The sequence below is a fragment of the Pelobates fuscus genome, chromosome 4 (assembly GCF_036172605.1).
Source record: "Pelobates fuscus isolate aPelFus1 chromosome 4, aPelFus1.pri, whole genome shotgun sequence".
Taxonomy (NCBI): Eukaryota; Metazoa; Chordata; class Amphibia; order Anura; family Pelobatidae; genus Pelobates; species Pelobates fuscus.
The window spans coordinates 11,256,592-11,282,163 of record NC_086320.1 but is presented as its reverse complement, the minus strand read 5'-3'; the positions used below and the strand labels follow the sequence as shown (position 1 = coordinate 11,282,163).

General features: G+C 44.1%; 1 protein-coding gene across 1 annotated transcript in view; it reads left to right on the top strand.

The window, feature by feature from the left end:
• The window catches only part of LOC134608272 (1-phosphatidylinositol 4,5-bisphosphate phosphodiesterase gamma-1-like), a 170,475-nt gene that overhangs the window by 96,949 nt on the left and 47,954 nt on the right, over positions 1–25,572 (top strand). Inside the window, exons 2-7 of the mRNA XM_063450967.1 lie at positions 2,641–2,790; positions 7,158–7,251; positions 8,390–8,437; positions 11,875–11,959; positions 14,261–14,341; positions 16,560–16,594. Of these exons, the coding sequence (XP_063307037.1) occupies positions 2,641–2,790; positions 7,158–7,251; positions 8,390–8,437; positions 11,875–11,959; positions 14,261–14,341; positions 16,560–16,594 (493 nt within the window). The remainder of the gene's footprint in view (positions 1–2,640; positions 2,791–7,157; positions 7,252–8,389; positions 8,438–11,874; positions 11,960–14,260; positions 14,342–16,559; positions 16,595–25,572) is intronic.

The window sequence follows — 25,572 nt, the reverse complement described above, 5'->3', positions numbered from 1 at the left end:
GCAATAATACTCCCAGTAATGTGTCTGAGTGTATAACAGAGCTCCGCAGCAATAATACTCCCAGTAATGTGTCTGAGTGTATGATGGAGCTCCACTGCAATAATACTCCCAGTAATGTGTCTGAGTGTATAGCAGGGCTCCACAGCAATAACACTCCCAGTAATGTATCTGAGTGTATAACAGAGCTACACAGCAATAATACTCCCAGTAATGTGTCTGAGTGTATAACAGAGCCCCACAGCAATAATACTCCCAGTAATGTGTCTGTGTGTATAACAGAGCTCCACGGCAATAATACTCCCAGTAATGTGTCTGAGTGTATAACAGAGCCCCACAGCAATAATACTCCCAGTAATGTGTCTGTGTGTATAACAGAGCTCCACAGCAATAATACTCCCAGTAATGTGTCTGAGTGTATAACAGAGCTCCACAGCAATAATACTCCCAGTAATGTGTCTGAGTGTATAACAGAGCCCCACAGCAATAATACTCCCAGTAATGTGTCTGTGTGTATAACAGAGCTCCACAGCAATAATACTCCCAGTAATGTGTCTGAGTGTATCACAGAGCTCCACAGCAATAATACTCCCAGTAATGTGTCTGAGTGTATAACAGAGCTCCACAGCAATAATACTCCCAGTAATGTGTCTGAGTGTATCACAGAGCTCCACAGCAATAATACTCCCAGTAATGTGTCTTTAAACTACAATAAATGTGTTCATAAATCAGTCTGTGTAAATAAGATACATTGTTCTTGTTCTACATTACATTTTATTTGTATAAATTATTAGTAAACCACTTAACATGTCTCAAAATGCCAATAACCACACCCCCACTCACACCCCTAAATTGAAAGTGTCCCTCTATGTCCACTTGAAATGTTGGGAGGTGCGTGTTAATAAATATTGTGGGTCGTTATTGTTAGGGTTTTGCTTTACACCCCTAATGGCGGTTTGAAAAGAGCCGTTCTGTCCCTCAGGGGCAGCAAAGAGGACGGCCATATCTATTATTAAACCAAAAATAAAATTATGGACAGATAGCTGCCCTATGCAACCTGTGAGTGTAACTTGTTCCATTTTGTATACATTCGGTTATAACCAATCGCAAACCCTGGGTAAGAGTCCTTGCTGCTGTGGAGTAGGCCGTAACTACTCCAATCTCTGCCATAGCTCACGAGTTGTCATGGAAACCAGACAGCCAAGTGAGTGCACCCCAGGAACTCAGTCTGGAATCATGTTCTACAATGGAGCCGTTTCCAGTTATTGTGTGACCTACTATACCAACAGTTTATATTTCAGCTATAGTATATCCAGGCGTGATATTATTACAGTTATCGTTGGTTCTGGTGCTAGGAGATTTTAGGAGCTGCCCGCTCCGATGTTCATCAAACTCATTTTTAACCCCTTAAGGACACATGACATCTGTGACATGTCATGATTCCCTTTTATTCCAGAAGTTTGGTCCTTAAGGGGTTAAGCAGTTTGGGAAAAAAAAAAACAGGGCTCTCCTGTAACAAAAAATGCCCGGCTCCTTCACAGTCACAATGAAAATATGGAGACTTTCACCAAGTCCTCTCATTCCTGCCCAGACCAGAGGGATTGCACCCACGGTCCTCTCGCCGCCAACCAATAGAGTAGCTGTAGTTGTTACTTTGCTTAGCGTGAGCCTTTGCATATCCTCTTTTCCCATTCCCATTATAGGCACCTACTCATCCTTCCACACATCCCAAGTGTCCTTATTTAGGAGAGACAGTCACTCTGCAGAGCCTATCTCCATGGGTGTCCCGCCATAGTGCCCCTGGTTTAAAGAAGCCATGAATGTTTTTAGCAATGACACTGTTGTTCTTCAAACCTTATTAGTACCTAGAGCCAAGTTCGCAAAACTATTTGTTTTGTAGCATCTAGCATCTATAATTGTTTCTCCATATAAACAAATGATATTAATAGTGTGTATTTTTAGACATTTCTTTCTGTAGTCAGCTGGATGTAAATACGTTTAGCTGGCCCTCAGCAACCTGTCATCGTGTGGAAGGATGATTGCAAATGAATTATTGAGACCAAGAAAGGTTCTCATTCACTAACCAGTAATGTGTAATGAGTTAACAAGACTTAGACTCAAATAACTTAGCTACAAAATGTCTTAGCTCAGCTGTACTGGCCTACGTTGGTTGTTGGATGGCTCCAGTTCACTGCTTGTTGATTATTTCCCGGGCTCTGATTGCTTTCCCGTTTGGTATTCAGAGCTGGATGGAGTCATAAACCTTCATTACCAACATTAGGACTCTTACATTTATCTCAAACCTGGATTTGCTCACAGTTCCCATGCCTTTTGCATGAGAAATGCATGTATTTTTTGCACATGGCAGGATGCAACACACTGAGCAGGTTCAGGGTGTGAATGTTACTGTGGACACAGAGCTCACCCTCAGTGTTATCCATTATGTGCATGTATATTACTCCTGGACATGTAGATTCTTACAATAATAACCTGCAGTGTTGTAGTTACACAATAAATGATGTGATTGATAATTTGAGTAGGTAGGTAGGTGGTTTGTTTTGAACTTTAGATCCAGAACTTGTCATTCTCCGTGCAGGTATGTGTGCAATTTTTAATCCCCGTTGCCTTTTTGCTTTCTTGCAGTTGATATCAGAGAGATTAAGGAGATTCGTCTGGGGAAGAACTCGCGGGACTTTGAGAGGTACCCTGAAGATGCCCGCAAGCTGGATGCCACGTTATGCTTCATCATTCTCTACGGGGCGGACTTCAGGCTGAAGACACTCAGTGTTGCTGGTTAGTCATCGAGGAGAATTCTTGAATGTTCTGTCTCTTGTAAACCCAACAGTAAGGAAACAGTTAATAAGGAGATGGTATTCTATCAACAAACACTAACTAAACTATCAATAAATGACACAGTTATAATTTAATCTCTATGTTATTTATATAGAGAAGCACACTTAGAGAGGTCACCATGATTTAAAGGGAAACCATCACATCCCAGGATTATGATATTACATTTACTTATCCCCTAATTAACAATGTGTGTTTGTGGAGTCTGAGAAATTCATTGTAGAAATTGACACTGCTGTAATTGTCTTTATAAATCAATTGAGTGCCTCTATCTTGGCTCCCTGTCAGTTATTGTTATCGGTTTTATCCCTACAAAGTAGAGAGTGAGAAACAGATCAATGTGTCTGTTTTTTGCCTCAATGCCACGTGTGCCGTGGCCGTGCCAGGACTAAACTGAGCTGTGACGGTTACGCCACCTTACTGGCAGCATTAGCCGTTCCACCTGCCGGCAGGTCCTGGGTTCATAGAATCCGGTTAGTATCCGGATTGAGTCCTGAATCTACCCACTTATTATATATCCCTTAAATTACAAGAGCTCAGAATGTAATGAGTGACACTGCCCAACCCAACATCGCCATCCAGAACAGATTAACGTAATCCTTCCTTAACGCTTTGAGAGGCCGGGGGCCAAAAGCAACAGTCAGCAGCCAAATAGCAGTTCTGCAGAAGTGATCATAGGAGCCTTGTGCTGAACTGGCTTTTATAACATTGGCTCATTCCGCACCGGGAATATTGTAAGCGGCAATCAGTCGGTTTTCTCCTCTTTCTGGATCTCCCCTGAAATGCTGACAGTAGCACATGATGCTGTAAGTGGCACCCTGCATTGTATCTATTTGGGGCCAATACTACTAAGCTGGGCACAGTAGAAGTCAATATGGGGCAGCACCATGTTTGTGGCTGCATAGCTGTCAGTGGGTACCTAGACCCTCCACTGGTACCAAGAGCTCGGTTGCAAATGCTGTTGGTGAGATGCCCATGGCCTTAGTTTGTTAATTATGTTAAACCACTTTCCCAGGTGAGCTGTGTGTTTTTTAAAATTCTTTATTTTTGATGTGCAAAGGGGATTCCAAACAAGCCTGCAGTGCATCGATAGCAGTAACAGGCATATCAAAGCAAACACTATCATGACATAGGATTTAACTGCACAATTTATAAGTAAACAGGATGGTGCAATTCATGCCAGAAGTTGAGTAAGTATGGTAAGCATTACAGGGTCATGTTAAACTGGCATGTGTGGTGGTCAGACAAAAGTAATAATAGCATGCTTAAATTTTTAGCGAGCTTATGATAGACATATATGTTAGCGTGGAATTATGAGTACGTAGCGAGACGTTTAGGCCACATGCTCAGCCATCGCATTTCAGACGAGGAGCATCAAGGTAAGGACCCCTGTTTTTAACATGATTTTCATGAACAAGAGATGTTTATTCAGCTTCTGCACGTTCCGTAATGTATATCTAGAACTGCTGCCAAGCCTTGGCACAGTCTCACTAACTATATCACAGCTAAATCATGCAGCACTTTCTGGATTAGAGACATTCGGTGGGGATTTTAATTTAAACATTAATGCTAAATGTATTGGTCCTCACCCAGCCAAGACCTTCAAAGGGTTTTATTTACCTATTGGTGAGCTCTGGCAGTAATAATCGATTTACAGATTATTGTTTTTCCAACTCAAAACTTGTTTTTCTCACCACAACCTGCTATTTAGTGGATTAACCCTAGCATAACTCATATACATTTTTGGGGCATTTATCTTTGTGAACAAATTCGGGAACAGATGACAGCACTGTTTAAGATTTATAAAAAACAAAAACTATAATACATTTTCGTGCCCAAAATATAATTCATTTTCATGCCCTTTAAACCTACTTTTCATATATGAAAATTGTATTTTTCAAACCATGAAAGCATAGTTATTTGAAAAAAATTAACCTTTAACCTGTATCAATTAAAAAAAAAAAGGCTTATTTCTTTAGACTTGATTTTGCGTGAGAGTATTAATTGTCTGTGGTGCCCGCTACCCTTGCTGTAGATGTTGGGACACACCGAGATGCCAACTGCGATAAAACCTAGGCTTTACTCTAAATCTACTTATGGAATGTGGTTAAAATTAATTGCTTAATTCGGAAGTAGTAAATGCCCCACGGTGCTGCCAAGCTGGTATTCATTGTTTTATTCTCCTGAGAACCTCTGTGTGAAATTGTTGCAGCCTTATCTTGGATAGAGGCTATATTCTGGCATTGCCAGGCTTGGCTTTGCTCCATCTCTGCTGGGTATAATTCATATTGCTGCGACACTGCTCTGTGAGAATGTAACTGTGACGAGATTTATACAATGTTGGCAAGACACAGACATAAATGGTCATTAATATTAAAGTCTTCTTAAACTTCAATTTAAGTGAATATGCCACGTTTCATGGGTTGTTTTCGTAGAGATTTAAATTAAAGAATCAATAGACCCGAAACAAGGAGGGAAATGAATTTCACCGAATGGTCAAAATCTGGTAAAAAAGGCTGATCTACAGTGGCAATTCTCATGGGTTTATATAATAAAGTATAAATGGAACCATCCTGAACTGGTTAAAGCCATTCGCTGCTGTACGGGGCCATTCGTACTGCAAAATCCAAACAGACCGAACGCTACTGGAAGGCATAACCAGTCCCTCTACCACTAACGGTACCTGCTCTCATTGAGTGCCACATACGTGCCCAGTCTCTCTACCACTAACAGTACCTTCTCTCATTGAGTGCCACCTGGGTGTCCAGTCTCTCTACCATTAATAGTACCTTCACTCATTGAGTGCCACATGGGTGTCCAGTCTCTCTACCATTAATAGTACCTTCACTCATTGAGTGCCACCTGGGTGTCCAGTCTCTCTCTACCATTAATAGTACCTTCTCTCATTGAGTGCCACATGGGTGTCCAGTCTCTCTACCACTAACAGTACCTTCTCTCATTGAGTGCCACATGGGTTTCCAGTCTCTCTACCACTAACAGTACCTTCACTCATTGAGTGCCACATGGGTGTCCAGTCTCTCTACCATTAATAGTACCTTCTCTCATTGAGTGCCACCTGGGTGTCCAGTCTCTCTACCACTAACAGTACCTTCACTCATTGAGTGCCACATGGGTTTCCAGTCTCTCTACCACTAACAGTACCTTCTCTCATTGAGTGCCACATGGGTTTCCAGTCTCTCTACCACTAACAGTACCTTCTCTCATTGAGTGCCACATGGGTGTCCAGTCTCTCTACCACTAACAGTACCTTCTCTCATTGAGTGCCACATGGGTGTCCAGTCTCTCTACCACTAACAGTACCTTCACTCATTGAGTGCCACATGGGTGTCCAGTCTCTCTACCACTAACAGTACCTTCTCTCATTGAGTGCCACCTGGGTGTCCAGTCTCTCTACCACTAACAGTACCTTCTCTCATTGAGTGCCACCTGGGTGTCCAGTCTCTCTACCACTAACAGTACCTTCTCTCATTGAGTGCCACCTGGGTGTCCAGTCTCTCTACCACTAACAGTACCTTCACTCATTGAGTGCCACCTGGGTGTCCAGTCTCTCTACCACTAACAGTACCTTCACTCATTGAGTGCCACCTGGGTGTCCAGTTTCTCTACCACTAACAGTACCTTCTCTCATTGAGTGCCACATGGGTGTCCAGTCTCTCTACCACTAACAGTACCTTCACTCATTGAGTGCCACCTGGGTGTCCAGTCTCTCTACCACTAACAGTACCTTCTCTCATTGAGTGCCACCTGGGTGTCCAGTCTCTCTACCACTAACAGTACCTTCTCTCATTGAGTGCCACCTGGGTGTCCAGTCTCTCTACCACTAACAGTACCTTCTCTCATTGAGTGCCACCTGGGTGTCCAGTCTCTCTACCACTAACAGTACCTTCTCTCATTGAGTGCCACATGGGTGTCCAGTCTCTCTACCACTAACAGTACCTTCTCTCATTGAGGGCCACCTGGGTGTCCAGTCTCTCTACCACTAACAGTACCTTCTCTCATTGAGTGCCACATGGGTGTCCAGTCTCTCTACCACTAACAGTACCTTCACTCATTGAGTGCCACATGGGTGTCCAGTCTCTCTACCATTAACAGTACCTTCACTCATTGAGTGCCACAGTTTCTCTCCCACTAATTATTTATTTATTTATTAATAAAATGTTTTACCAGGAAAGATACATTGAGATTTCTCTCGTTTTCAAGTATATCCTGGGCCCACAATGGTGCCAAGCATTGCCAAACAGTGAAAAGCATTTGGTGTAGAAATTAACATTGTGCCACTTTCCTTCCAGCTTTCAGCGAGGAGGAGGTGAATCTGTGGATTAGCGGTTTGAACTGGGTCGTGTCAGATACACATAAGGCTCCAGGTCCTCTCCAAGCGGACAGGTGAGAATAGAGAGCGTTTATCATTAAAGCACGATGGGTTATACTCATGTTACATGATGCTATTCCTGGGATGTAACACTACGTCAAGAGAGAGTTTTTCTGGTTCAAGAGAGTTTCCTTTTGGGGGAAATTACAGAAAGTCCAGAATCAGCCAGTGTAGGGGGCTCTGCGTGACAACACGTGGCTGCCTCTTCTTTCATTACGTAGGTGGCTGCCTCTTCTTTCATTACGTAGGTGGTGATTTCTGTTTCATACCAATATTTCCTATTGTAAACTTACATTGATGATGATTCCCTGCGTGCCGGGGCTCATATCATTTCTCTAGTAGTGTTAGTCACTGTTGTTTGAATTTAACTAAAATGTAACATTTTAGAGAAACCAGCCAATCTGAACACATCGCTGATTCGCATCCTTTTTTCCTTTTTTTCAATTCATTTTAAATTCCCTTAAATCCACCCTTTTGTGAATAAGCCTGCATTAAGCCTGCAGGAGTCCTATTTTTCCTCCGTGTTGACAAAATATGGAACTAAGGTCTGTTTTTCTCCGCTGAATGCTGTGATGGGTATTCTCTAAAATCTGTGATCCATTCTGTGTGTTCCAGCAGGAAGGATGGTTTCAGATCTCTCTTCCTTTATATTCTGGGTGTAGATGTTATTATTTTACAAATCCTCATTTATTGACTAAACACTAACCCTCCCTGGAATACAACCTGCACCCCTGAGGCTGTATCAGCTGGTGTACTCAATGCAGTCAGTAATATGTGTAAAAGATACTCTGTATAAATAGTTACAGAGTGCCGACTTGCGCCATCTTCATTTTTGGTGGGTGCTACCCCACTTTCACTGCCTGAATAGTTTCTCCTGCGTGGGTTTAATCTGATATTACGACAGAATTATAAGACATAAGCCTGACTGTTATTGAAGTATTCAGGATTCAGCTAAGGTAGATTAATATAAAGTATTCTGCAATTTAATTATTTACGGTACATATTTAGTTAAATTTCACCTCGATTTGTCTTTGATATCAGTGATTTAAACCCAGTAATATTTCTGGCATCATTTTATGTTAATCACGGTTATTAAAGTGAGTTGAGCGAGTGCCGCTGTGATCGGATTATATGTGTTTGTATTCTGAACAGATGGCTGCGGAAGCAGTTTGACGCCATGGACAGAGGCAAAGATGGCAGGTAACATGCTTTGCTGATCTTTCTCCCTGAAATTACACCTTTATGACAATTGTCAGCACATTTCTGCTTTTTATTTTTTGAAAGGTTTATTGCATTTAATGATTTTTTTTTGATGATGTAATTTTTATGATAAAATGTCACTTTTTTAAATCTGGCTGAGCGTCCATCTTGGTTCAGATTCTACTGTTATCTGACCAACTCCTGCTAAACCTAACTTGGTTCACTCCGAGCAATAACAGCGGCAGCAAGTTAGGTTGAGTTAGTTAGTTAGTCAGATATTAGAGTCTGATCCGACATGTGCGCTCAGTGCTCAGCCAGAATTTTTTTTTTTTTTTTAAATATCACAATATTCCATTAAATGTAGTAAACTTAAAGAAAATGAGAAGTAAAAACCTGGCCAGGGTTAGTTAAACAACAGCTGGAGTTCTGTTTATTGGCTGTACCCTGTCCTAGGATTTATTATATTGTGTTCAAATACGAGCCTAGAGTGTTCTAATGTGTAAAGTCGTACAGTCACTAATATGATATTTACTAAAATCAGTTTTAAATATTACCAACAGATTAATATTGTCTCCATCTAACCAAGTCATAGCAGGTATAGCTCTAACTGTTACTAGAAGACTGCTCAGTGTGTCTGTATGGAGGCAGCCATCTTGAAATTCTATGGCGTTTTTCAGAAAATGTGATCTCTGCAGCCAATCAGAATTGATCATTTGCCTAGCAATGTAACAGGAAAAGAATATTTAAAAGGAAACGTTGTTTAAAATTTCAAGTGCTGCCCTCTTATCCACACGTCCTTCTATCCATCCAGCCATTCACCCGTCCTTCCATCCATCCAGTCACCCACCCATCATTCCATCCAGCCATCCACCCGTCCTTCCATTGATCCAGCCAAACAACTGGTCATTCCATCCATCCAGTCATCTACCCGTCCTTTCATCCATCCACAATCCACCCGTCCTTCCATCCATCCACTCGTCCATCCATCCACTCGTCCATCCATCCACAATCCACCCGTCCTTCCAGCCATCCACTCGTCCATCCATCCACAATCCACCCGTCCTTCCATCCATCCACAATCCACCCGTCCTTCCAGCCATCCACTCGTCCATCCATCCATCCACCCGTCCTTCCATCTATCCAGTAATCCACCCTTCCTTCCATCCATCTACAATCCACACGTTATTCCATCCATCCTGAGACCCCCGCCGATGTCCCTCGGCTGTGGTTTTGGGTCTGGGGGAGAGGCCGAGCGCGCATTAGACCTCTCCATAGGAAAGCATTGAAAATAGCGTGAGGACGTCCAGCGACGCTCTAGCACAGAAAACCTGTGCTAGAAACCAGGAAGGTTTATGAAAACTGCAATAATCACAGCTGCAGGGTTAGGAGTAGTGGGAGTTGGTACCCAGACCACTCCAATGGGCAGAAGTGGTCTGGGTGCCTGGGGTGTCCCTTTAGTGTTAGGGTAGGGTTAAGGTTAGGGTTAAGGTTATGGTAGGGTTGGTGTTAGGGTGGAGTTAGTGTTAGGTTAGGGTTAGGGTTATGGTAGGGTTAGGGTTATGGTGGTGTTAGTGATAGGGTAGGGTTAGGGTTATTGTAGGGTTAGGGTTATGGTGGCATTAGTGATAGGGTAGGGTTAGGGTAGGGTTAGGGTAGGGTTAGTGTTAGGGTAGGGTTAGTATTAAGGTAAAGGTTAATGTTTTTTTAGGGATAGAAGTATTAGAGAGTTAGAGTTAGGGGTAAGGTTAGGGTAGGTATACGGTTAGAGTGTGTAAGCATGTGGTTAGAGATAGGGTTAATACATGGTTAGCATTGACTATCAAAAATGAATTTAAATCCTAAATGTATGAGCCATTTAACAATTAGGATAGTCACATAAATCGATTTTGAGTTATTTTTTTCACTCCATGTTAAAAATTATTATGAGCAAAGAAGTGAAAAGAATACAGTCCCCCCTCCTTCCCATTATTGACATTGTATTCACAGTTAATGTCGTGCTAGGTTTACATAAAGAGTATTAAAAGAAAGCCTTTTCTGTACTTCTGTAAAATGACTATATAATAAGTATGATGACATTTAAATAGAAACTCTTAGATTACGATGGAACAAACAAACAGCGCAAATTCCAGAACCTGGACAATTGCTTCCGTCCTTCAGGGGTTAAAATCATTAAGTTTTATTAAATGTAAATAACGTTTTAAACAACGAGAAATGATCACTTGATGCCAGTTGTTTTGTAAGTGTTAATGAAACCCAGGTGCAGTATGGCAGGGGACGCCGCGTCACGCACTCATACCAAGTTCACATAAACAGGAAGTCTGCCAGGAAGTGATAGCCCGCAGCAGGAAGGGGAAGGAACCTTGAACAGGAAATGATGTCATTAAAGCACATTAAACCACAGTTTATTACACAGAGCAGAGTTTGGATTTTCAAACAAACCAGCATTCGAGCACGACGAGTCATTGTATGCTGAATAAACAAAATATAGTGTGTGCTGATGGGAGGGGAGATTAAAGCCGCCGCACAGAAAATAATGTAAATCCACGTTAAAGTCATGTTGGGTGAAATACAAAGTCTTTTTTTAACCAGTTTGTATAAAATATATATCAGACGCCGTTTAATAAAGATATTTCCCATTCAATGCACGGACGCGATGAATTCATTGCTTTGCTCATAGAATTTTATTCATAAAAATGTGTAATAATGAAACTGTTTGTAAGGAAATAAAATCATCTGTCGGCTTCTATTCATTCGTATCATTTCCCAGTTAGACACACAGAGTTATTTTACCAAAGTGAAAATGTTAAATTTAAGGCAAAAATAGCCAAATTGGAAAAATCCCCCCCAAAAAGTAAAGTATGCTCCCAATTCATCTACATTGGTCTTAAATTTGAAATTCACTTTCAATTCTCACTTTAATAACCCTCTCCCTTCCTAGCTCCCGTCCCTCATAGTGGGAGGAGGGTGAGTATTAAGCATCAGAAAGCTGGTGACTGCGCGATGCCCATTACTGCCTTAACACGGGCGCATCCAGCGATACCAAGTGTCCTGTATTTATTTACACGTAGAATATTTCACCAGAATGGATTACTCTCACTTTCAAGTCTCTCGTTTCTTGTATATAGTAGTATAAATGTTATTTATGTATTTTTTTAAATATATACTAATTGTAAATTTCTATTTTCTACGCCCGCTAGAATGTTTCGAAGTGCTCTGTGTGTCCTGTGTGTGTTTGTAAGACAGAGATCACAGTCAGGATAATTAGACTATAGATGTCCCCCTCCACCCCCCCACCCCGGCTGGCTTTGCTATGATGTGATCGCACGCAGGACATGACTGGCTGTAAAAGTTAATTAGCTGTGATACTGTGTAATAATATTAAATGGCTGCTGGCAGGTGTGTGATGATATATTGTAGCCTCTGTGTTTGGTTTGTAGCGTCACTCTGAAGGATCTGAAAGGTCTGCTACCTCAGGTTAATTACCGTGTGCCTAACATGAGATTTCTACGTGACAAGCTGCTGGTAAGTCACACATGACATCCTGATCCCCACGATATCTCCTGTGTACTCTGCCACATGGTCACTTACTGCAGAGCCACCTACCTTAATGCACGGCCACCTACCATAGTCTGAGAGCAGGCCCAGCCAGATCCACGGCTCTGAGTTTATTGTGCTCAGAAATGGTTTATCAGAACAGTGATTGGCACATTTTTAAACCAATTGAAAGGCCCCGATTCTGCCCTTAGCTATCAGCCCCACGTGGCAGCAGTCCTGGTACAGACTTTGGTGGGATATTGTCCTATTTATTGTGTCATTTGTTTACTTGGTTACTCCTGCTCGTTGTCACTTGGTTTGGCAGAATATTATCTATCATATGTAACAAATCGGTAATCCTCCGTATAACAAACACTCTGTATATTAAATGTCTGGGCTTGTAGTGAATGTATTATGTTTCGCAGTTTATAACAGGAGTATGACTCTGGGTATCTGTGATTGATCCCACAGATGTTCATGGTTACTGCACAGACGTGTTAAGGAGCTATACCAGATATGCTTTAGCTATAAGATAATAACCTACTACAGTATTGGCTAATGTTGGCAACGTAGCTGATTTACAATACTCTATAAACTGGCAGAGCAGCTTGAGCTATCTCATAGTCTCCCAACATACAATGTTGCTTTAAATGCATCTTGTTGCACATTGTGTTTAATTTAGATTTGTTTTTGTCTCCTGCTCTGTTAATAGCCTGCAAGAGCCAGCAGCAACCTTGTGTGTGTGATTAAAGTTTAATTAACAGAGCAGGAGGTAAGGACTTCCCAAGTAAACACACTGTGCTGTTAGATCCGATTGAAAATTCAACTTTTTTTGTGTGTGAGTCACGACCACGTTAGGTGTGGCTTGAAGCTGCATAAGCAGAAACAAAAATGATTTAACTCCTAAATGGCAGAGAATTCAGCAGTGGGACTGCAGGGGCATGATCTATACACACTTCATTAAGCTATAGTTGTTTTGGTGCTTAGAGTGTCCCTTTAACCTGAGATATTGGTCACCTGGGTGTAGTCTGAATCCTTGGGTGGCTATCGTGAGATATCCCCAGAGTGTTTTTACAAAAGGAAACAAAAAGTATTTGTCACTGAGGATGTTTACAAGGGAAAAGGCTTGTTTAGATCCATCTGATAAACTTGTTACTGCAGCCTGCCTAGTATAGCTCTGATTATTATTATACACAGGCACAGTAACTTTCATTATACAGAGATCCAGAACTCTGATTGCCACCAGTTTACTGCAGCTCCCAATAGCTTCACAGGCCCAATGGAACCTCGAATATCTCAATATTCTGCATCGTATCCAATGCCTTCTGTCTGCAGCTCCCCATAGCTTCACCGGCCCAATGGAACCCTGAATATCTCAATATTCTGCATCGGATCCAATGCCTTCTGTCTGCAGCTCCCCATAGCTTTACAGGTCCAATGAAACCCCGAATATCTCAATATTCTGCTTCGTATCCAATGCCTTCTGTCTGCAGCTCCCCATAGCCTCACAGGCTCGGGGATCCTCGAATATCTCAATATTCTGCATCATATCCAATGCCTTCTGTCTGCAGCTCCCCATAGCTTCACAGGCCCAATGGAACCCCGAACATCTCAATATTCTGCATCGGATCCAATGCCTTCTGTCTGCAGCTCCCCATAGCTTCACAGGCCCAATGGAACCCCGAATATCTCAATATTCTGCATCAGATCCAATGCCTTCTGTCTGCAGCTTCCCATAGCTTTACAGGTCCAATGGAACCCCGAATATCTCAATATTCTGCATCGGATCCAATGCCTTCTGTCTGCAGCTCCCCATAGCTTCACAGGCCCAATGGAACCCCGAATATCTCAATATTCTGAGTCGGATCCAATGCCTTCTGTCTGCAGCTCCCCGTAGCCTCACAGGCTCGGAGATCCTCGAATATCTCAATATTCTGCATCGGATCCAATGCCTTCTGTCTGCAGCTTCCCCTCTTGATACAATACTCCGTCTCACAAACATTTGTTGGCGTGCAGACAGAGAGCCACTGTCCTGTTATTCTCCTTATTGTTCTTTCCATTTAGCAATCCTGTTTTTTGCTCGAGAGCTTTGTTTGTTCATGGTGACAGACGAGCTCTATGTTTTCCTGTGTTATATACAGAGTGCTGCTCCGAGCTGACATAGACTGCCGGTAGACATACACCGCTGTGCCAAGTTTTATAGGCCGCAAGGAGTAAACCGGCGAGATACCGACATGCTAGATATTCATTATTTCCCCAATCATTCATGGATTTTCTTCTATATTCTAGGAAATCGAAGCCCGGTCAGAGCTGAGTTTCCTGCACTTTGTCCTGTTCTATAAGAACCTGATGTTTGAGTCTCAGAAATCAGTAAGTATGTCTCCTCTCCCACCCTGTGCCCCGACCAACAGCCCCGCTTGCCTGCAGGGAACAGCACTGAAATGTTAATAAGTGTTTATTCAGAGTGGGTTATTGTTCTGACAGTTTCACTCGGACACGGATACCTCCTATTGATCTCTGAGAGCGAGCGTTGGACGCCAGCCACCAGCTAGGCCCTAAAATAAACAAACAGCCCCTTTAGAGAGATCTCTGTCCACGCAATCCCCTAAGGAGAGTGTGATTTCTGCATTGCAAAACTGTGCTTCTTGGAGAATTAGTGTAAATTCATATAGTATATCCAAACTCAGGGATATCTCCAACGCTGCATTAAATGTCTATACTATCCATCCAACACCCCCCCTCGCAGCATCTCACAGATCTTATGAACCGTTTATTGGTCAGGACAGTGCCACCCGGTGTACGTTTTGGGTTGTGCAGGTAGTTAGTAAGCTACCATGAACCAATACTGGCTAATATATATTTTAGCATTTCTGTGATAATCGTTATAAAAACCTACAAGTGAGTTTTTATATTTCAGAAAATGTTAATTTATTACCCTTTTAACCTATAAAAAAATTATTTGTAAATCGTCTGTAACTATTTTACTGATAGTAATAGTAATGCAAGCTTGCCTTAGATGTATCTGCTATAATTGTTTGTGTGAAATATAATATAATAATAAATACTGTATCTGAAGGACTTATATAAACAGCCACTCCACTGCCCAAATACGAAACAAAAATAATTTTTTAGTTGATGTACCCCAAATGAAACCAGGCATGCATTTTATTCTGCATTTTTCAATTCATATATTTCTAAACACAGCTGCAGATCTCTTATCTGCAACCTTTGCAAGCCCTCCCCCTCTAACCCGCCCAGACTTTCTGTGGCTGTCCAATCACAGACTTTCTGTGGCTGTCCAATCACAGACTTCCCAATGCAGCTCAATGAGATGTCATTGCAAGGCAACTGCTTCCTCTTGAGTTCAGTGAAAATAAGCTCTCGGAACCAGGAAGTAACCAACCAGTTGTCTGATTGACAGCCAGGGGGTGTAACAAGTTTAATTTATAAAAGTGCGAATATCTATTGAAATCTGCACTTTTGCTAAAATAAAAAAAAAGCATGCTATAGGGGTCTGTATTGTCCATTTAATAAATTATGAATTCTACTACATAGAAACCTGAACTGCAACATGTAGTACTCAAAAGTGCTAATTTGGAAAAGTCACAGTTTGGCCATTTTAGACTAAATGTTGTATTTTGGGTTTTAATTCAGTACAATTCTCTGTTTATTGAATAAACTCCTGGCCACACATGGGAATCAAAAGGGAGGGAGAAAGAGGGATTGAATGAAAAGCTAAATGAGCTCTGGATAAACGTTCGCACTGCTAATATTGTAGACCACACCGCTATGATACTGACTGAGCGTGATGGGGAATGCAGTACTCCAAAACCGCAGTACCAAAGGGTAGACATCATTGCTTTACAAAACACATGTGACATAGCACGAATTATTCTGTGAATTGTGCTGAATAAAAAAATAGAATTCCAAAAATTATGATTATAACCCAGTTTAAGGATTTTATCAGATCAGCTATCTTGGCCTAAATCTCGCACTGTTACAGTTTATGTACTAAACCGTAAATTTCAGTGAATTGAAACAAAATTCCAAAATGTAATTAAAATATTATTAGATAAACGATTCTTCAGCATTTTACAATCCTACAAAGGAGATATTTAGAAGTAAATAAGGCCCTGCCCAAACAAGCTTACAATTACTGAGGACTTTAGGTAGGTGGTTATGTATCATTACGTATTTAGGACACTTACTGGAGACGTGGTCTGACCAGGATGTAAATCTGGGGTTCCTAGTTCTGAGGAAGTGACGTTAACACTGTATCCAGTGAATGTACATGTGGAGGACTGTGGGTATCTGGTGGATTTTGCCATCAGTATGTACCTGGTATAAAGAGCATTCTGTGTTCTCTGTAGATCTGTGTGTTTGGAGCAGATTTCATGTAAGTGCTGTCAGGAGCCATTTGGTAATAAGCAATAAATGGCGTTTTCTTTTTAACATACAGTTTGCGTTCTCGCCTCATCACAAGGAAAATGAAAGTTCTAAATAAAAACTGGACGAGTGTTTAGAAATGTCACAGAAAGAGGTAGTTAATATTTTAATGTCACGCCCTGTGTCTCTGTTTATGTTTCAGATCATTGAGCAGCTCGAGTTGTCGTTTCCATTACGGTGAGTTGATATTCGGGCAGTAGTGTCTGCGCTATAGATGTGGCTGTTTTCATTTCTATGTTTTGCTCCTACGTGCAGGAAAGGTGCTGCCCTGTAGCATGTAGAATCCATAAAATATAAACCAAATTTTCAATTAACAGAGCAGGAGAAATATACTAAAGCATACTAACTGTGTACAAAATGAAGCCATTTTGTTTTCATGCAGACTGTGTCAGTCACAGCCTGGGGAGGTGTGGCTAGGGCTGTGTGAAGGACATAAACAGAAATAAAAGTGATTTAACTCCTTAATGGCAGAGAATTGAGCAGTGAGACGACAGGGACATGATTTATACACCAAAACTGCTTAGTTGAAATAGAGTTGTTATGACACAGTGAGTATAGTGTCTCTATAAATCTAGCTCTTGCTGACAGCCACTAGAAGCGCTTCCGTGACACGGACCAAGTAGAATGCTTGACGTGGAAGTCCATAGGAAAGCATAGAGTAGACTGCTTTCCGACGCTTGGATGCGTATGTGGCACTTTGCCAGATATGTGCATCAGGTACTAAGGTTCCTCTGTATGGATATGGATTGGACCATCGCAGAGGAAACCATGTCACCGCGATTACATTGCGGGAGGCAGAGAGGTGAACAGTGTGAGGAAAAAAGGTAAGTAAAATCTTTCTTTTATTCATTTTTATGGCACATGGAGTGCAGCGGATCTAGTTAGAACTAGGGGCATGGGAATTAAAGAATACAGGTGCTATCATGTTCCTTTAATAAATTCACCAAATATATGTCAAAAAGTCACAAAACTATCTGTGAGACTTTGATACATTGTTCCCAATGTTTCTATTCCTCCGATGCTGCTGTGGCCGGAACTGGGTTGTGATGTCAATGAAGATTATGCTAGCTTTAGTGTATTTATAATCTTAATTTTAATAATTACAGGAGGGGGATATTTAACATAACCCTTACATACCTGAACTCCGTGTAATAGCAAAAAATACATAGAAACAGAGAACCACTGAAAAAAAAAGCATTCTGATATAATAGGTGAATCCCAGATAAGAACCTTACTTTACCTTACGTTACAATAAACGGAAATAGGTATAAAAAGTTACAATAAGAACAGTACGAAATGGACGAACCAGCTGTCTTCCTGAGACTTGCAACACAGCAAATCAAACTGACAGAGCGGATTGAGTCTGAACTCAAAGTGTCTGAAATAATCCAAACAAATCATAATATAACATTAAGCAGAACAGTGCTTATACAATCTGACTGTGACAAACGCTTCTTCCCACGTACGTTTGCCAAGGACTCCTGGAGGAGTGTGGAGGCCTTCTCCTGCCCACCAACTATGGTCCAGGTCTGGGACACCATTTGGGAGTTACTCTGCCCAGCCGCCATTAGTACATTTCCCTGGGTGCCCATTGTTCGGCAATTTCCCTTCATGCTAATAGAACCGAACGCTGGTTCTCTGGCATCTGCTCATATGAACCAAACACACGAATAGTCCCAGCAGTACTTGAGCCATGACCTCTGTGGAACTAAATTCGGCATGAGGACTTCGTGGGTTCCCGGTCACCTCAGCTGGATTTAGCTGCGACCTTATTAAACCGTTTTCAGCATGAGGTGATCGCGCTTTTTGGAGGGAGGTGCCTGAGACTAAGGGGAACAAACACTACCTAAGAGCCAGACGTAAAACCCTGTATCGTGGCCGCAGGAGCTCCCGAAAGTTGACCGGCATAGTTGACTGTGTGTCGTCCATTCCCTGGGAGGGAATAGACCTAGACCCCTATCCTGTTCCAGGACAGAGAGGCTCCAGGAGGATCCCAGTCAAGCCACGGCGACTGGGGCAGAAGCGCTGAGGTTTTCCCCGGTTCCAGCCAGGAATCGGTCCTTGGCGGAGGTCCCAGCCAGGATACAGGGAGATCCGCTACACTGATGATCAATAAATCGTACAATGAAATAGTGGTGTCTAAGAAACAAGAAAAAGTAAATACATTTCAGCAGTTTCCATATTAATACATTATGTCAATCAAATCAACAATGAAGAAAGACATAAAACACAAATAGAGAGGGGTAGCTAGGGATAGAAAATATTAGTTTTAGGTCATTATTAAAACTATAAGTAGACTAAACCGAGCATAATCTTTAATTTTATTACATAACAGGAGGCTGCATATTTAAAAATTTCAATGCTAAGATACGAGAACACGTGAGAGGAAGTTTGAAAATAAAAAACATGGAAGGATGTGCTCCCTTGACCAATCCGTGGAATGAAGGATATATTGAAATGAGCGCCAAGGGACAAGTCTGTTCCCGCCAACTATATAAGCTATGCAAACTATTTTGCAAGAGTAGCGACCAAAACCAGCTTGTTTAACGTAACAAATAAGAAGCTGACCTGATTGAGAGCTCATGTGTCCCAAAGGAGGAACCAACGTTACTAGATAGAGATGGTTCCTGTAACGGCTACCCAGATAGAGAGAGGGTTTCTGCCGTGAAGACGTCCTTTTTCCCTGCAAGCTGCTGTGGAGAAGTAGGCTGATGTAATCCCATCCACGATATCCAGAGTGAGGAGCAGGTTCAGCTGTAAACAGGAGCAGAATAATATTCCCAAATAATCCCCTTCCAAGAACGAGACGAGGCTACGTTTTGAAGGGTCAAGATGAACTGAGGACTGGAACACCCAGCCTGCTTTTTATTAGAAATAGATACACACAGAACACTCCCAGGGGGAGGATGAAAACAACCAATAATACAGATGGTAACACCCCCACGTCTCCTCCCCTCAGATAACAACATAACCCAATTAAAATGTCCACATTTTTCCACCAGTTCTGGATGTACCCCAAAAACAGGGGGTACAGCTTTAAATCCGGTAGCGCTGGATAGCTCTCCTTCAGGGGGACAATATATCCAAAAATCACCCCATTCGGATGTACAGTTCGGGAGATACAACGTTCCAAAGTTTTGACCGACCGCACAGACCAACTAGCCGAAATTAGTTCCATGAGTTTTGGCCTTGCGGTCGGTCTCCGTTCGCACGGTAAAAAGGTATGATACTCTGGCCATCCATGCGAATCGCGGGGTTCGCTGGAATCCCCATAGATGATTGCATATAACTACCGAACGAGGGGACGTTCGGTAGTTTCCGTACGAACTTATGGAGGTCTGGAGGATTCAGCGGTGTTCGCCTGTTTGCGTATCCGTTTTCAGTTCCATGCGGTTACAGGCAAACACCGCTGTTCGCACACAAGATGGCCGCGAACACGTGGAAAGTCCCGAAATGGCGGCCACCTCTGCATTACACGTGAAATTCGCACGGAACCAGACGAACAGAGGAATGGAACGAATGGATGTGTAAGTTGTAATTCCCTTGTTTGTTTCACATCCACCAGAGGTTGGTAGGGATCTGTTACACTGCTCCCCTTTTGTGGAACACTCCGGCAGACCCGGATTGATCCTTTTCGGGTCAACTTGGGGCTGTCCGGTCCTTTGTTAGGGCAATAGTTCTGTTTGTCTGGACAGACCGTCCGCGTTCCCATTAAACTTGCCAGGGCGGTATTGGATGGAGAAATTGTATGGCTGTAGTGCGAGACTCCATCTCAGTAAGCGTCCATTATCTCCAGCTACTCTGTTCAGCCATACAAGGGGGTTATGATCAGTAATTAAGGTGAATTCTTGACCATACAGATATGGGGTTAATTTCTTTAGGGCCCAGACCAGGGCTAAGCACTCTTTTTCCACTGCCGCGTAACTCACTTCTCTAGGTAATAGTTTTCTGCTGAGATACGCGACAGGGTGTTCGCCCCCGTCTTCGCCGACCTGGCTTAGCACTGCCCCCAGTCCGTACATGGACGCATCTGTGTGGACGACAAATCTTTTGTTAGGGACGGGGGCAGATAAAACAGGTGCATTGATCAAGGCTTGTTTCAAGGTTTGGAATGCTGTTTCACAGGCGGGAGACCACAGGACTACTCTAGGTAAATTCTTCTTTGTTAAATCTGTCAAGGGTTTGGCGATGGCGCTGTAGTCAGGGACAAATCTCCTGTAGTACCCTGCTGTCCCTAAAAATGCTAACACTTGTGTCTTAGTGTGGGGTGTGGGCCAATTGGCTACGGCCTCTACTTTAGCGGGTTCTGGTCGTTGTTTCCCACACCCCACCCGGTGTCCCAAATACTGGACTTCAGCCATGCCAAAGTTACACTTCTCCGGCTTTAGAGTTAGGCCGGCGGCCCTAATCTGATCCAACACAGTCTCTATGTGTTGTAGGTGTTCCCCCCAAGTCTCGCTATAGATCGCAATGTCATCCAGGTATGCGCAAGCGAAGTCCTGGAAGCCATCAAGGAGGCGGTCCACTAAGCGCTGAAAAGTAGCTGGGGCGTTTTTCATCCCGAAAGGCATGACCTTAAACTGGTACAGGCCAAACGGGGTGACAAACGCCGACTTAGGGATAGCGTCCTTGGCCAGGGGAATCTGCCAGTACCCCTTGCACAAGTCAATGGTGGTCAGATAGCGTCCCCTGGCAATGCGATCCAATAGCTCGTCTACTCGGGGCATGGGGTATGCGTCTGTCACAGTTCGGTCGTTGAGGCGTCGGTAATCGACACAGAACCGGGTCGTCCCGTCCTTTTTGGGGACTAGGACGACGGGAGATGCCCAGGGACTGTCGGATGGCTCTATAACCCCTAGTTTTAACATCTCCTGAATCTCCTTCCTCATCTCTTCTTTTACAGCCTCGGGAATTCTATAGGGAGTTTGTCGGAGCGGGGCTTGTCCTGGGGTTTCTACGTAATGGGTCGCTACAGGTGTGTAACCTGGCTCCTGGGAAAAGGTTAATCTCTTTTCAACTAGTAGTTGCTGGAGTTGTTCTCGTTCTGTGGGAGTTAATCGCTCCCCTAGCTGTACTGTATTAAGCAGAGTTTTGGACTCGGGGTTGGCTAATAGATCAGGGATGGGGAGACTGTCAGGGTCCTCAGTGGCGGGGATGCATATGGCGGCTATGTCTTCGGGCCGTTCTTGGTATTCCTTTAATAGGTTTATATGAAAGGACTTCTGTATCTTTTCGTCCTTGCTACTGGCAATGATATAGGTGGTGTCACAGACCTGGGCTACTACTTTGTAGGGGCCTTGCCAGGAGGTCTGCAATTTATTTCCTCGAACGGGTTTAAGTACTAGAACTTTCTGTCCTACCTGGAATGTTCTCAGCCTAGCGTTCCGATCGTACCAATGTTTCTGCCGACCCTGGGCCGCATGGAGATGATCCCGGGCCATCCGGGCTAACTGTTCCATACGGTCCCGCATTTCTAGCACATATGGTACGATGGGGACACCTTCGTGTTCCGTCTCTCCCTCCCAGTGCTCTCGGATGAGGTCGAGAGGGCCTCGCACCCTCCGTCCATAGAGCAGTTCAAAGGGAGAGAACCCAGTGGACTCCTGCGGTACCTCCCGGTAAGCAAACAGGAGGTGTGGCAAAAATCGCTCCCAGTCTCTGTATTCCGCCGTAAAGGTCCGTAGCAATTGCTTTAGGGTACCATTAAAGCGTTCACAGAGACCGTTAGTCTGGGGGTGGTACGGTGAACTAAGTAGGGGCTTAATACCACAGACCTTCCACAACTGCTGGGTTAAGTCTGCGGTAAACTGGGTCCCTCTGTCCGACAAGATTTCCTGGGGAAATCCTACTCTGGTGAATATCCCGACTAGCGCACTGGCGACAGTGTCAGCCTGGATATTCGTCAGAGCGACGGCTTCTGGGTAGCGGGTGGCATAGTCCACCACGGTAAGAATGTATTTCTTACCAGAGGGACTGGGGTTAGGTAGGGGTCCTACTAGATCGACTGCCACCCTGCTAAATGGTTCCTCGATCACAGGCATAGGGGACAGTCGGGCTTTCGGATGATCCCCTCTCTTCCCCACCCTCTGGCATACATCACACGTGCTACAGTAACGGCGCACGTCCTTCGAGATTCCTGGCCAAAAGAAGGTCTGAGTGATTCTGTAGGTTGTGCGGTTACCCCCTAGATGTCCTGCTAACGGAATGTCGTGGCCAATTCGGAGAAGCTCCAATCGGTACTTTCTAGGTACCACTAATTGGCGCTTCTGCGAAGGAGCACAGCCTCTCTTCCTGCCTTCGGTTAATCTGTATAATCGGTCCCCCTCCCATATAAAACGTTCCCGCTCATCCCCTCTATTGTCAGCTAGTTCTCGGTACTTTCGGAGGGTGGGGTCCTGTCTAGTTTCCCTCCCAAACTCCTCTGGGGTGTCCCAAGCTAGCGGTCTATCTGTAGTGTCATTGCTAGGTGTCTGTCGGTGGCTTACCTGGGTCTCCCGACCTGTTGGCGGATCGTCCTCGATACGGGTCTGTGAGCGGGTGGTCACGGGGCAAGCCGCAGCAGTAGTGGGTAAAAAGGCCGAGGCTAGAGGGCCAATATCATTGCCCAACACGACCTCAGCGGGTAGGTTGTCCATAATGCCCACCGTGGTCTTTCCTGACCCGACTCCCCAATCCAAGTGTACCCGGGCGGTGGGTAAGCGAAAAACAGCCCCCCCTGCGACCCGAACAGCAACAGTACGGTTAGACACAAGTTCTGGTTTCACCAGATGCTTTTGTATTAAAGTGATGGTAGCGCCAGTGTCCCTTAGGCCTTGTGCTATCTGTCCATTTACACGCACCTCCTGACGGTGGTGCTGGCGATTATCTGGGGAAGCCGCTTGTATGGGGTTGGCCTCATATAACATTCCCAGGCATTCCTCAGGGCTCCCTTCAATTTCCAGGCAATGAGCAGCAGCGGGGCGTGAAGATGGGCTTTCGGTGTTAGATGTGCGCCTCCAGTTATTATTGGCTGATCCCAACGGGCAAACACGGGCAATATGTCCCAGGTTGCCGCAGCGATGACACGTCACTTTGTAGGATTCCCGGGGCTGGTTGTTAGACCCTTGAGGACGTGGAGGTCCTGGGGGTACCGGGGCCCGGAATTCTGTGCGTGCAGCGTAGGTTGGGGTGCGGGCCTCTGTTCTAGGTGCTGGTCGCGTAGTACCTTGGCTCACTTTTCTTGTTTCCACATATTCGTCCGCTAGTCGTGCTGCCTCATTTAAGTTGGCTGGGCGGCGATCTCTCACCCAATCCTGTGTATCTGCCGCCAAATCTTGGAAGAAATGTTCCATCAAGAACAATTGTAGCACTTCTTCTCCGGTGTTAGCATTGCACCCTTGCATCCAATGTGATGCCACCCTTTGTAGCTTGTTTGCCCATTCCATGTGGGAGTCCGCTGCCTTCTTTTTGGACTCCCGGAAGCGACGGCGATACGCCTCTGGGGTGACTGCGTATCGGGTGAGTAGTGCGGCTTTCACCCGCTGATATTGTGTGATATCTTCGGCCGTGAGTGCCCGAAAAGCCTCATTTGCTTTTCCTGAAAGTTTTCCAGCCAGAATAGTAACCCATTGGTCTGGGGGTATCTGGTGCAGTGAGCACTGCCGCTCAAAATCTGCCAAATACCCATCAATCTCTTCCTCATTTTCTGCAAACGCTTTAAATGCAGTAAATGGTATTTTCCTCCCTGCAGCAACGGGAGGAGGAGTAGGAACTATATGTGTACTAGCTTGTTGTGCCAATACATGTTCCGTGTCTTGCCTCCTCTTAGTCTCGATCTCCTCTTTTGCGTTCTTGAACAGTCTGTCTAATAGCTCCGTGGTCTTTTCCGGATATAATGCTAATCTTCGCTGTACAATAGCAGTGAGTACATCGTTCTCGCTGACCGGTGCAATAGGTTCAGTTACCTCCATGGATCTATCCATTTCGTCCAGCTCCAGTAGGTCAGCTATCAGCTCTCTCCTTGGTCTGTTACTAGCACTCCTACCACGATTTTCCAATAGATCTTTCAGTGTGGGTCTTTTCAGCTTGGCATACTGAGACTCCATTCAGCACTTGCTCCTTGGGCAAAAAGAACCATCCCACCGCTGCCAACCAATGTAACGGCTACCCAGATAGAGAGAGGGTTTCTGCCGTGAAGACGTCCTTTTTCCCTGCAAGCTGCTGTGGAGAAGTAGGCTGATGTAATCCCATCCACGATATCCAGAGTGAGGAGCAGGTTCAGCTGTAAACAGGAGCAGAATAATATTCCCAAATAATCCCCTTCCAAGAACGAGACGAGGCTACGTTTTGAAGGGTCAAGATGAACTGAGGACTGGAACACCCAGCCTGCTTTTTATTAGAAATAGATACACACAGAACACTCCCAGGGGGAGGATGAAAACAACCAATAATACAGATGGTAACACCCCCACGTCTCCTCCCCTCAGATAACTACATAACCCAATTAAAATGTCCACATTTTTCCACCAGTTCTGGATGTACCCCAAAAACAGGGGGTACAGCTTTAAATCCGGTAGCGCTGGATAGCTCTCCTTCAGGGGGACAATATATCCAAAAATCACCCCATTCGGATGTACAGTTCGGGAGATACAACGTTCCAAAGTTTTGACCGACCGCACAGACCAACTAGCCGAAATTAGTTCCATGAGTTTTGGCCTTGCGGTCGGTCTCCGTTCGCACGGTAAAAAGGTATGATACTCTGGCCATCCATGCGAATCGCGGGGTTCGCTGGAATCCCCATAGATGATTGCATATAACTACCGAACGAGGGGACGTTCGGTAGTTTCCGTACGAACTTATGGAGGTCTGGAGGATTCAGCGGTGTTCGCCTGTTTGCGTATCCGTTTTCAGTTCCATGCGGTTACAGGCAAACACCGCTGTTCGCACACAAGATGGCCGCGAACACGTGGAAAGTCCCGAAATGGCGGCCACCTCTGCATTACACGTGAAATTCGCACGGAACCAGACGAACAGAGGAATGGAACGAATGGATGTGTAAGTTGTAATTCCCTTGTTTGTTTCACATCCACCAGAGGTTGGTAGGGATCTGTTACAGTTCCATAAAACGAGAGGATGAAGTGTCCCTCGAGGGTTCGAAAGTAATGTTGGAAAGGAGG